Source organism: Mustela putorius, unplaced genomic scaffold (genome assembly GCF_011764305.1).
Source record: "Mustela putorius furo isolate JIRA1106 unplaced genomic scaffold, ASM1176430v1.1 tig00003854_pilon_pilon_pilon, whole genome shotgun sequence".
In the NCBI taxonomy this organism is placed as follows: Eukaryota; Metazoa; Chordata; class Mammalia; order Carnivora; family Mustelidae; genus Mustela; species Mustela putorius.
In genome coordinates, this window is record NW_025422006.1 from 10486242 (window position 1) to 10499182 (window position 12941).

A 12941-nucleotide genomic window follows, 5' to 3' on the forward strand; every position below is an offset into this window, starting at 1 on the left:
TTTAGATGTGCCAGCTTTAAGGGACACATCATGACCTTTGATTCAAAGGGAAAAAAAGGCAGTTTCCTGACTATAGTTTAATGTCCCAGAATAAGTCATAATTTCGGGGGGGGGGGGAACCTTTCCAGAATAAAAATGATTATGTCTTTATGTGATTGGCATAAAGCTACAATTCTAAATAAATAAGCCCTTTCCTCAAAATATTTCTGGCTTGGATCAAGCTGAATTTAACTAATAGGCAAAATAAAACCTATTAGCTTTGCTTGGTGGTATAAGATTTTGGAACCTGTTGGTTTAAAGGAGAGAGAGACAGCCTGTGACTCCCTTCAGTAGATACTCAGGGTGTCCTAAATTCACATCATCTCTTTGGGGCTGCAATAGGGCCAGGGGCTCTAGCTCATCTAAGGGAAACTAGTGCTTTCTTGGTGGCAGAGAGATTTTTCGACAGATCACATTTTCAGTGCACAGAGGATTTGTTTTAAGATATGCCAAGCGGGAGGAACGTGACAGAATTCCCCATATTATGTCTCCTGTGTGAATTTTCAGACCTGAGATCCTGGGGCACAGGCTGTGGAGTGACGGGACGGACAAGAAGGGATGTGTACTGTACACACATAAAACTTTTCTCAGCATCGAGCACTTAAGAGTACCAAAGACTTTGGGGGAGGGGCTTAGAGAACAAGATGTGGGATGAAGAATGAGAGGCTGAGCCAAGTCAGGGACAGGTGTTAAATGTTTAGAAGAATCAAAGCTAGATCTCTGGCAACTCCCTAGATCTCTGGCAACTCCGTTCATCCCAAACCCTGAGGCAGTAAAGCAAAATGTTGAGACCGAACGTTAAAAAAAAAAAAAAAATCTAAAAGGAAATTAAGGAGGAAATAACAGATGGGAGGAAAATATTTAACTTGACCCAAAGGAATGAAAACAAAATGAGAGTGACCAAAACGAAAGTGGGAGAAATAAAATTTCCCTTTCATTTCTGTTTTATATTATAGTCTGACTTCAGTAACATGAATGTATACTCTTTTTTTCTTATTTATTCAGAAAACCCTCAGCTCTTTCACCTAGGGAGAATAAAGATGCTAAAGCATGTCTGTTTTGAGCCACATCTTCACTATATCCCACCGATGACAAAAATACTTGTCAAGGATCTCTTAGATCATGCATACCCTGTGTCAAAGAGGTAAGATGTAGATGCCCCAGAAAGTTCTGCATATTTAGTGGCAAATAGCATAATTCAGTTATTTGTTGTTTGTATTATTTTAATTTCTTATTAGGTATCAGGAAAACAGTGGAAATAGTCACAATGGGCCCTGGGTGAGGAGTGGGTAGTTGATGAGGCAAAGTTTTGCAATCTGTGATATTTGTCCAGATTCCTAGGAAGCAAATTTCCATGAACAATTTCAACATTACAACAAAGTCAGGAGGTACGGATATGATGATGTGTAATCAGAAACTCAAATATGAAAAACACTACATCCCTTGCAAACAACAGTTGTATGAGGTTTGGATACACACACACACTCAAAACATAACAGTGTTCTGGAATCTGGGTTCACACAAATATCCACTTCTCTGATTTGTCTATGAGTAGTGGTTTTAATTACAAAGCAACTATTGCTCCTGTTCTTTTGAACATGGCTCTATGCTGCTACTTAAAATCTAGTAAATGTATAAGGTGTTTGGCCACAGTACTACTCGTGTCATGAAAACCCAAACCACCACCACCACTGCCACCCCAAGCCAGGTAATTGCTACTCTGAGACCAGTGTATCACCATTTATCAATGTCTGTACTCCTCTATGTAGATGTGTACTACATTATTCTATGGATTACACATGGCATTTCAGAAGCATTACCTTAACTTTTGGTTCAGTTCCTCTTCAAAGGAGCTGTTTCCCATAAACCCTAAGAGTTTTCCCATTTTGGCAGGCGGCTAATGACGAATTCAGTAGGTGAAGTCCAGTGTAGAGAAATCAAGTGAATGCTTGGAGTAGTGAGACTCCTGACGAAATTGAGCTAATAGGATCTCCAGAGCATTGGTTATTTACTTTAGGATTGCTATTGATTAGGTTCCTTGAGGCAGGCAGGTGCCAGAGAACAAAAGAATTTGCCAAGACACCAGTCCTTGGAGATGAGCTAAAACATTGCATTTGTAGTGAAGGGTTACCTCTCAGGAAAAAATTCAGTGGTTGGTCCCACCATTTGTTTGCGGCCACCGTCTGGTTCCTGTTGGACTCGGGCACTCTCCGAAGGGGAAGGTAAGTGAATCTGACCTGGCTGGGTGGGAATGGGTTTCTGAGAAAAGGAGGAAGTCTGGCCCCTAAGCAACTAGATGGTGGTGATTGCTGGTGAAAATGTGAGGTTGGCCCTAAACTACTGACCTGTGCTGCTGGTCAACAGACCACCCTTGGAGTGGCATCAGCAGAATCTGGAAGTCTGTTAGACATGCAGAATCTGGTACTTCACCTCAGACCAAGAGAATCATAATTTGCATTTCAACCAGAAACCTTCCTGATTCACATGCATATTCAGATTCTGAAAGTGCTTCTCTAGAGTATCTTCTCTCTGTTGGATCATCTGTCTGGGGATCTAGTGCCCCGATCATACCTCTTTCCTCATCATCCAAATTTCGACTCTCTCAATCAGAGTAAGGGATGAATGATAAAAAGGAAGCAACAGGTATGAAATCACTTGTTACAATCCGGTAGGATTCGACTACTACCACCATGTTTAGTATGCGCCTCCTAAGGCTGTGGGACCTGGAGCAAATCATCTAGCATCTCTGAACTCAGGTTCCTCAGCTTTAAAATGGGACACAACTAACATGTTCTAACTCTCTTCCAGTGGCTCATTATGAGCCTCAGATGAGATCAGTAGATGAAAGCAGTTTTAAACTATGGCAAGTGTTGCAAGTATTTATTCCAGTACATTGGGAGTGGAATAATTTGAGAACTGTAGGAGTCATCTTGGGCAGTAGAGGGTTAAAAAGAGCCCGCACCAAGGGCCTAATAAGCACTGGGCGTTTTCCACAAATTACTTCACTTAATTCTCAGGCCACTTTCCCGGGTAGTTATTATTATTCCCAATCTACAGACAGGGGAATTGAAACTCAAAATTAGAAGCTTGGCCAAGGTCATAGCATTAAAGAAGTAGAAGGGCTGGAACGCGAAGCCTGGCTTGTCTTGTTAAGCCACTGTACCTCCCAGCCATCCGGCTCTTTGTTCATCTGCTTCCAAACCAAAAGCAAACAAAATACTGCTTCAGTCAGAAGAGAGTTAATATTGTTTCCCGAGTGAAAGCAGTGCCTCGGCACCACCAGCTTGGTTGTGGGCGTTAAGTCCTGCCTTGTTTGAAGCACCCCTTGGTGTGGTTTCCCTCCTACAAAACCCAGGCGGTGGCCAGACTTGCCACCGCCTCTATCTCCAGCCTCGGCTGGTCTGTTCTTCGCCTCTCTCACTTTACGACAGCCGCGGCAACTTTACGACACTCGTGGCAGCCCTTTGGATAATTCTGTGAACACAGCAGGCTCTCTCGCCTGCAAACGTTTTTGCATGGCATGTGCCGTTACCTTGGATATTTGTCTCCCTGCCCCTTCTCAGCTCTCGAGGGTCACTTTGTGCTCTGTATCCTTCAGGCTCCCCTTCAATGTCCCTTTCTTAAAGAACCCTTCCCTAAAAGCTCATGGAAAGAAAGCTCTTCCCCCTCATTTCTCAGCTTTCAGTTGTCCTCTCTTTAGCATTTATCATAATTTATGATTCAAGTATGCGCGTACTTACTTATTTTCTTCACCTTCCAGGGACACAAGCTCCCTAAACCCTATTAGCCTTCTTCTACCATATGACCAAGCACAGTGTGGTTATTCAGTGACTTGTTAACTATATGGAAGGAAAAACAGGAGATGGGAGTGAAGAGAATGGGGTAGTGGGAAATGTACGTGGCCTGAATTTGTTTGCTGTAAGAATCTAAAACGGCGATAAGGGTGCCTAGTGCATAGTATGCCAGGATTCATCATTTTTCCCTATCAAAAAGATATCTTTAACAGCAATGTATTTAACAACCTTATCAGAAATCTAGGAAAGGAATCTCTTACTCCAACCAAAAGATACTCTGCAGGAATTGAGAAAAACACAGTTCCCATAGAAATGGCACACCTATTTCCAAATCCTCTACACCACTGCCTCTCCCAGCCCAAACCCCACCTTTTCAGTCAAACCAGAATGTCTGTTTGCTTCCAGCCTTCCTTATTGTTCTCCTCTTTTTCTAAGTTGGCCACCAACTTCCTCCTGGTGGCCTGGGAACAGCTGAGCGGCAGCTGGAAAGCCTCATGGTCATGTCCCCTCCAGGAATCAGGAATGGACAAATGAGAGTCGGAATCAAGAAGGCCAGAATAAGATTCCAGGAAGTCCACGTCCCCAGGTAACAACACTGATCTTAGACAAGCCACTTGGTGTGAGAGTTCAGACTGCCCCCGTTTGAAGTCTAGTTTTGTCACTTTCTAGCTGTATGATTTAAGGCAAGTTACTTAACCACTCTGTTCCTCAGTCTCCTCATCTATAAAACAGGAGGAGGAAACTCCCCATAGGGTTATCATGAGAAGTAAATAGAGTCATTGCAAATTAGCAGTCATTGCTAAAGAGGAAACACAATGAATTTTAGCTATAATTGTTTCCTGAGTGTATGGGCCTGAATCTGTCAGTTTATAAAATGTCATTAGCATATGAAAATCTTTTCTAGTAGGAACATCTTATTGTTTAATGAGTTAAGTTTAGGAGTTAAATAAAATATGTTGGGGGTTTTAATCCTGTCTGAGAAAGCTTGTCTTCTTGAATTTTCTGTTTTTCTTTTTTTTATTAAGGTAAAAAACAAAGCAAAACAAAAAACTGTTGTAAAGGGAGAATGGAAAACAAAGTTACCGAATCCTTTAAGATAAAATTTTTGATCCCTGAAATCCTGGATAAACTCTCAGAACTTCACACCAATGAAATCCTTGTCAGGTGGGGCATGGCTGTGCAAGAAAGAATGGCAGGAAAACTAGAAGAAAAGAACGAGATGAGAGGAACACTCATGAGGAGACAGGTCTCGGAAAGAGGATTAAAAGAGGTTTCTGGAAAATTGGAAAGAATTCAGGAAAATAAATAGGACCAGGGCAGCCAATGTTAATCAATCACTTCCCATGGGCCAGGCACGATTTCAAATGGTTTATATGCATCAAAACTCATTTAACGCTTTCATCCACCTTAGGAAATTAGGATCTTTATTATTCGCATTTTAAACATAAGGAAACCAAGGCAGAGAAAGGTAATGTAGTTTGCCCAGTGATCACATCGGTTTTGAAGAAGCTCTTCATTTAAAGGCTCAGTAAAATGGATGAGCTAGCAGATGCGGGATTCATTCAGAGCTGGGAAGGGGGAAAAACAACCCTAGAAATGGGATCCAAGTTTATGTGGATTTATAATGATGTTATTGAGGTTTTAAATCCTAAAAACATTTGTATCATTTTAGAAACTATTTCTTAACCTTAATCTCTGTTTTATCCACCCAACAACAATAAAAACATAATCAGACTGTACTAGAGAATAAGTCATAAAAGATATGTAACAATGACTTCTTTTGTTCGGGTGAAAAGCAGTCTCCCATTTGAGAGCGTGTAGTTCTACCATAGCTAGAGTAATTTTCTGTTATCAACCCTGCTTGTTTCTTCCCACCTCCTTGCCCCAACGACCAATATATTTCTAGTGGTAATAACGAAGGACATTAACATAGTAAGAGAAAAATAATACAGAGTTTAGGGGCCGGCCATAGAAGAGAATTCCACAGACACTATAAAATCCTTGCTTACTTGGTTTGCAACCAGGAAACTTAGTGAATAACTGTCATTTTTCCAACCCCTCTTGCAAGTGCAAATCCAATACAATTCTTCAGTGGGGCATAGTAAAAAGCAAATGCAAAGACATTTGAAAAAGTTCACCCATTTAGATTTAATTACATACATAACTGGTGTCCTCCCAAGTGTGAAAATGCTGTAACCAATAAATCAGACAATAAAATGCTATCTGAGCAGAACAGATTTATAGAGATTCACTCACTTGCATTGGGTGTTTCTACCCTGAAAGTTCCTAAATGCAAAAGCAAATGGCTGCTTTTTGAATTGTGCCTTCTTTTCAACACTTAGGTCCATCATTTTCCTTAGAGGGTGTTCTTGTCTAATGGCTTTGAAGTGAACAGCGGATTCCAATCTTGAAACCATCTCTCTGTGTTAAAGGATCACTAGGTCTGTGTTTGTATGCTAGATTTTAAGGACCATCTCATTTCTTCGTTACTGTTTCTTACATGCTCAATTTATAGCTACCCAATGAAGCATAATTTAGTAGAGAGAACACTTCACTTTAGAGCTTCCTCAAGATACGCGTAGAAGACTGCAAACTTCAGCAAAGCCAAATTTTTAAAAATGTGACATTCAGATTACCACAATATCTTTCCAAGTAGTATCACAGAAAAAAAAGAAAAGACTCTGTAGTAATAGTATGAGATAACTTTCAGTCTTTGCCAATGATTTTGATGTTTATGAAATGCATTCTTAAATGTACCTGCTTTAGATTGAAATTTCTTGTGAATGACCAATTTGGAGTAAGAAAGTTGGGAAGACTGGAGTCTTGTCATCTTTTCAGGCAAACCTTTACCAAGGGCAAATTGTTGGAGGGTATGGACTCATCACATTTTCCATGTTCTCATTTGGAATAAAATTAAAGGAATAAAAAATGTTTTCCTTTTTAATAAAACCTCATAAAGATAATACCTTACTACACTTTATTGCTGCTGACCAACCATGTTAAAGGCACAATCTGATCTCTGCAGACACTTTCCTAAGGAAAAGAACCAGTCAGCTGAGCAACTTCCTCATTTGTTGTGCTTATGAAAATGAAAATATAACTAACCTTAGGATTTCAAAACCATCCATGGTTACAAGTAAGGGAGTAAATAAATACTAGCGGGGCTTTCACTTTATCATGAAATTATACTGCTCTTGATTTTTCATTGGCTAATTCAGAAGGCAAAATGGCTCTTCCTGAGATGGAAGGGTTCCTTTCTTACCTTGCTTTCTGCAGTGTACCATAGAACCAATTTTAAGTGATTTTGTTCAGATTGGTTTGTTTGCTTGTTTTATCTCTTTTCCTGGGAGTTCTAGACTCTGACAGGAAAGCAGGCATATAACAATGTGAAACAAAAGTTCAGGGATACTTTCGAACGGCTCAAATAGGATCCATTTCCTTGTTCTCCCTAGCTTGTGGATTTTTTAAGTCTGGATCTGGCTCCTGCTCTTGTTTCTCTAAATATTTATCAGTTAACAATTATGCATCTGCTCCAATGGCAACAAACTTGCTGAAGAGAGAAGTAAGAATGCTTTCTTTGCCCCAAATAGGCTAAACAATGCAGGTCCATTTGGAGTTTTTGAAACAGGAGCTTTCATCAAATTATCAGAGGTAAGTCCTTCGATTTTGACACTCACTAAACATATAGAAAAGTCATGTTACTTCAGCATGGGGTTTCTCCTTTTCTTAAAAAAAAAGAAAAGAAAAGAAAATCACTTCCTATTTGTTTGGCTCTTTCTAATAAGCTTCTCTAGTAAGTACTTGCCTCTCTTATCATATATGCTGAGCAATGCTGAAGTTAATAGAACTGCATAGAAAAGTCCACTGAACCCTGGGGCAAGAACCCTTCACACAGAAGAGAATTCCTTTCACTTAGACATATCTTAAGAAATAAACTTATGAAGCATTGCCTGATACAATTTAGAAATCATTATTTGATCAAGACCCTAAACCCAAACCTGCATTCTGCAAGCCTTTTATTTTTGTATTTGCAAAGGGCTCGTTGCCCAAGTTTACTCACATTGACCTTTTATGCTTTCAGCACATGTCGTTTTCATAAACCTGAGAGGCAAAGCAGCAAATATAAATTGTACTAACCTTCGTATATTTATATGTCAAATTGGTGAGTGGGACAGGTAAGTCTGGCATGCCTGAGGACGACATTTCTGGTTCAGCTCCTGGAACACAGGTGACAGGCTCAGCGATTTGGTTCTGATAGAGCACTTGGCTTTATTTGTTCCTTTTTATCTGCACGGGCTAAGGTCTATTTGCATACCGGACTATGATTGGATGAGCCAACTCAGAGCGAAAAGAAAACGACACTACTTATTTGTAACACCTAGGGCAGGAAGCCCTTGACTTTAAACTTAAATCCTTAAGAAACCAGCTCTCCAGCGTTTAAACTGCAGCTGGAGACAGGGCACTATTTGCAGACGAATTAATTTACAAAGCCGAAACCTGCGATAAGGATATGCAGGGCAGCTGCTCTGGCCACTAAGGCCAGTTATGATTTTTTGGCTTTTCAGTCTTTTTATGCCACTGGGAAACTTTCCTTGCTCTGACAGACTTGGACTCGGAGAATCTGAGGATTGAAAAAGAGTCTCGAAGGGCACTTGTTCTCAGCAGACGCTGGTGAGGAGAGGTCCCTGGCCAGGTGTCTTCAGGACAATGCTGTCAGCGAATTTAGCCCAGTCCCAGAAAAGCGGGGTGGGAAGAGAGTCCTTCTGGACAGACCCAATTCAGCTTCACAAGATCTGACCAGTGGCAATATCGTCTCTTAAAACCATCTAAAATGAAACCAACCTAAGTTTTGGGAAGCTGACTATATTTATCAATGACTGATACAGGCACTGGTGCAAAAAGATTTAAACCAGACCCTAAGGAATTCAATTTCTTAAAAATGAGTGTTTCAAGCTGGGATTGTTAAAAAAAGAATGTTTAACTGTACTCCTCCCATGTTAAACACAAAACTTTATTGTATTGAAGCTGAACCAAAAGTTACAATAGGAACATGATGGAAAACTGTGGATACTCTTAATTCTGATTACTGAGAGTTAAGAACCACAATTATTTTTTCCCCCAGGGAAAATTGCCAGCTCCCCCCAATATGGGATTTAGATAGCGAAATGAAGGTTCAGTGAATAGTTGTTCCAAATCAGACACAGTTTTTTTGGTCAGTTTTCCATTTTTACTTGGTTCCCCATTCTACAGATAAAGAGACAGCAAGTAGCTTGCTTAAGATCACAGATCTAACAAGTGCAAAACCAGAATTTCATTTCCCAGGCGGGCTCCCTAAGTGACTAGTTGCTCTCACAGACACTTACGGTTATTAGCCCTTTCATTCATCTAAGAGTAGGGTCAGCAAACTTTGTAAAAGAGAAAATATTTTCTAGGCCAGATGGTTTCTGTTGTAACTTATTTGACTCTACATGAACAAAACCGATAGACAATGGATACATTAAAGGGTATAGGTGCTTTCCAATAACATTTAATTTACAAAAACAGGAGGCAGCCCAGCTCTGGCTCATGGGCCAGCCCCCAATTCCTAAGCCACCCGTCTCCAAGGATCGTGCCTCCGCTGCACCTCCTGCTTGAAGGCCAGGTAGAAACGTCTGTGTTCTTGCAACATTCTGCCCTCTTTCTCCATCCCTCCTTCATTCTCTTGCTCTCCATTCCTTTCTTTTGGGAAAACCGAATTGTTTTGCCTTTTAGAAATGTGTTTTGAGTTAAATGCACAATTACACAACAGCTGTTATGTAACTTGCAGAGCGGAGCTCTGGCTGTGCCCAGACAGCTGGGTTATGCTGCTGTCTCCCTCTTCCAGCTTCGCAGTTGTCCGTGGATCCAAACACTGGTCCATTTCATGGCCTGACAGTGAAAGCGCAAAGCCTCCTGACACTCTCGGAGTGTCGCCTCACTACCCGCACGCTCTCATTCTTGACTCTGTTGCACTGAATAATGAATTACCTAAGAATGTTTCCCTTTACATCAGACATGACCGAAGGTAGGTAAAAGAAACGGCTTGGGAAACAGGTTACCATTTAATTTCAACAAATATTTACCGAGTAGTTTTTAAGGGTAAAACACAGTGATTAGAATCAGGAATTCTCCCATGTTGATCTTCCTTGAAGGGCAGGTTTAGTTTTGTTTTGTTTTGTTTCTGCCCAGAAACCACAGGGCCTGAGGTCTCTATTTTTGAAGTCGGTGGTCATCCTGTCCCTGTCTCCCTAAAGCTTGTCTTGTGGAATAGTGTGTTCCCAGAAACCGTGGCATGGATGGAAGGCTTTACCTGACCACTCTGTCCCTCGCACACCCCACATGACTTTGCCGAAAGCACAGGGCCAAAAGAGATCCACATCAAGACTGAGCCCAGGGCTGGGTATTTTTATTGTATTTTTGTATGTATGGACTTCAATTTGGGAGTGATAGACAAAAGATGTTTGATCTTCCAATCCTCTTTACAGGCAAGCTAAATTACACATGCACACACATGGGGGCAGAGCAGTGGGAGAGAAAGAGAAGCATAATTGATTCTTCTCTTGCATCTAACTTCTTCCAGCCCTTTCTGGAAAGCTGTCATGATGCCAAGGAACACACAAACCATGACTTTGACCGTTGCTGAAACCACTCTCTCCTTTCAACAGGAATCTCTCTCTGGAGTTCCACGCAAGGCTCAGTCGCTGAAAAGATAATGGAGCTGACCCCATCCATTTCTATTTCTACTGAAATAGAAGCCACTCAAATTTGTTAAAACAAGCGTAATTATATGGTGAAATAAAAAGAGCTTCTTTTTACATTGCCTGATCTCAAAATCCAGGATCACTTTGCTGAAGCTCAATTTCTCTTGCTCAGCGATGTCCCTTCCCCATCTCTTCAGTGTTGCCTCAAACATGGCTGGGTGAGGGACGCCTGGGTGGCTCAGTTGGTTAGGCAGCTGCCTTCGGCTCAGGTCATGATCCCAGCGTCCTGGGATCAAGTCCCACATCAGGCTCCTTGCTCCGCAGGGAGCCTGCTTCTCCCTCTGACTCTGCCTTCCACTCTGTCTGCCTGTGCTTGCTCTCACTCTCTCTCTCTAAAAAAAAAAAAAAAAAAAAAAAAACATGGCTGGGTGAGTCTGCCGGTTGGTTAAGCCAGTGATGGAAAGATCCCTTTGCCTTTGATCACCACAATTTCAGCAGACACCGCATTGTTCTTGGGCGCAGTTGGGCTTTAACAATTTGGGAAAAGCTGGTCTTGCCTGGGGGACAGCATCTGTCCTTGGTTGGCATGCTGGCGTTAACAATGGAGGTGGGAGGCAGCCTGTGAGTACCTTGTCCTACGTGTTATGGGCTGACTTCTGCTCATCTGCCATTCTTCTCCAATTAGCATTATCTCCTCACTCCTGATTTCTCCTGCTCTTCACATACCCTATTGTTGTTTCCTCTTCATTTTGTGTTACTAACAGTAGGGCAGATGCCCCTCTTCTCTGATATCAGTTAGTAAAGGCACTAAAACAATCAGTAGACAAAGGCCTCCATAAGATCATGGTTTTAATTGAAATAGGTCTTTGCTAAACTTTACAGGGCTGAAGATGTTTCTTAGCACTGGGTCAGCTCCCACAGTTTGGACTAGCCTTACACAGCATTCACAGTGGGCTTGTTTCCTCAAAGTGGAGACAGAAATTCAGGACACTAATGGCACTTTTGAGGCAATCTGAATGTAGGTGACTTTGAGAGTTTTAGGACATTTCCTGTATCGTTTTACGGTTGTCTTGTGCACAGATCATAGAGTAATGTGTTTAACCACTGGGAAGGTTGGGTGTTTGCCTAGCACTCAAATTTATGCATAGTTTTCTTAGACACAACCCTTCTTTTCCTCCTGATAAATGTGCAATTTACATAACATTTAATCCAATCCTGTAGTTGAAAGACTAGATTCACGTGAGTGATCAGATTTCGGAGCAGAGATTCTGTGAACGGTAAGCAGGGGAGGCTGTGTCCTAAACAGAGTGAACACAGGAGTGGTGAGGGTCGTGTTCTTGCTTTTTTACTTTTTAAACATTTTTGAAAAATATTTTCAAGTCAAATATGCCATACAGAAAAAAACTACAAAAATAGGAAGCGTACATCTCAATAAATAATCATAAAAGGAACAAAAGAAAATCACCACCACTCGGGTCAGAATAGGACAGTATCGGCAACCCCCAAAGACCACGCTGTTCCTCCTTCCCACCCTTATCCTCTTTTTCCTCACCCTAAACTGGGATATCACCCATATCCTAACTTCGAATGCCTTACATTCTTTTTTAACCCTGATTTTTGAACTTGATGCAAGCAAATCATACAGACAGCATAATTTTAAAGGAAATCCAGAAGTGCAAGTGAATCTAACCGGTGAGTTAAATTGTAATCGTAGGTAAAAAAATTTTCTCAGAGAGTGCTTTCACCCAAATATAGCCCCAATAAACATAATTAAGAATTGTGAAATGTATAGCAATAGGTTAGCATTTCTATGAGAAGGAGGGCATTTTTTTCATGCTAGTCACAGTACTTGTTAAAAGTCCAGAGAAATGGCCCTTTTCCTACAGTTTTGGTCAGAGCTCAATAGCACTTATGCATTATATCAAAATTTTAAATAAAAAAATGTTTGAATCCATGGGGCACCTGAGTGGCTCAGAGGGTTAAGCCTCTGTCTTCAGCTCAGGTCATGGTCTCAATGTCCTGGGATCAAGCCCCGCATTGGGTTCTTTGCTCCGCAGGGAGCCTGCTTCCCCACCCCCTCTGCCTGTTGCTCTGCCTACTTGTGAGCTCTCTCTGTCAAATAAATAAATAAAAATCTTTTTTAAAAAGTGTTCAAACCCTTGTTTTAGTTGTTCTACTTCTAGAAATTCATTTTAAGGAGACAACCAAAAATATATGTAAGTTATGAACAAGTGTCTTTAATATATTATTTATGAAATAGAAAAATACCAAATGGTTAGGTAGTTTGTGCTTAGCAAAATACATAGATAATAAACAAATAATTGAGGAAGGACCTGGTAAACTTTTGAAATATATTGTAATTTAATTTTTTAAAAAGAGTAGGTTGTTA

At 40.9% G+C, this 12941-nt stretch overlaps 1 protein-coding gene and 1 long non-coding RNA gene across 2 annotated transcripts in view; one reads left to right on the forward strand and one right to left on the reverse strand.

Annotated features, from left to right (window-relative positions):
* ALDH1A1 (aldehyde dehydrogenase 1 family member A1) overlaps positions 1 to 8114 on the reverse strand; it is a 52582-nt gene extending 44468 nt beyond the window's left edge. The window contains exon 1 of the mRNA XM_004769202.3: positions 7971 to 8114. Within this exon, the coding sequence (XP_004769259.1) occupies positions 7971 to 8036 (66 nt within the window). The 5' untranslated portion in view covers positions 8037 to 8114. The remainder of the gene's footprint in view (positions 1 to 7970) is intronic.
* Positions 959 to 10671, forward strand: LOC123387530. The gene is made up of 2 exons (XR_006601980.1): positions 959 to 4419; positions 7424 to 10671. It is a non-coding gene; the product is annotated as an uncharacterized LOC123387530 (long non-coding RNA).
* The last annotated feature ends 2270 nt before the right edge of the window (positions 10672 to 12941 follow it).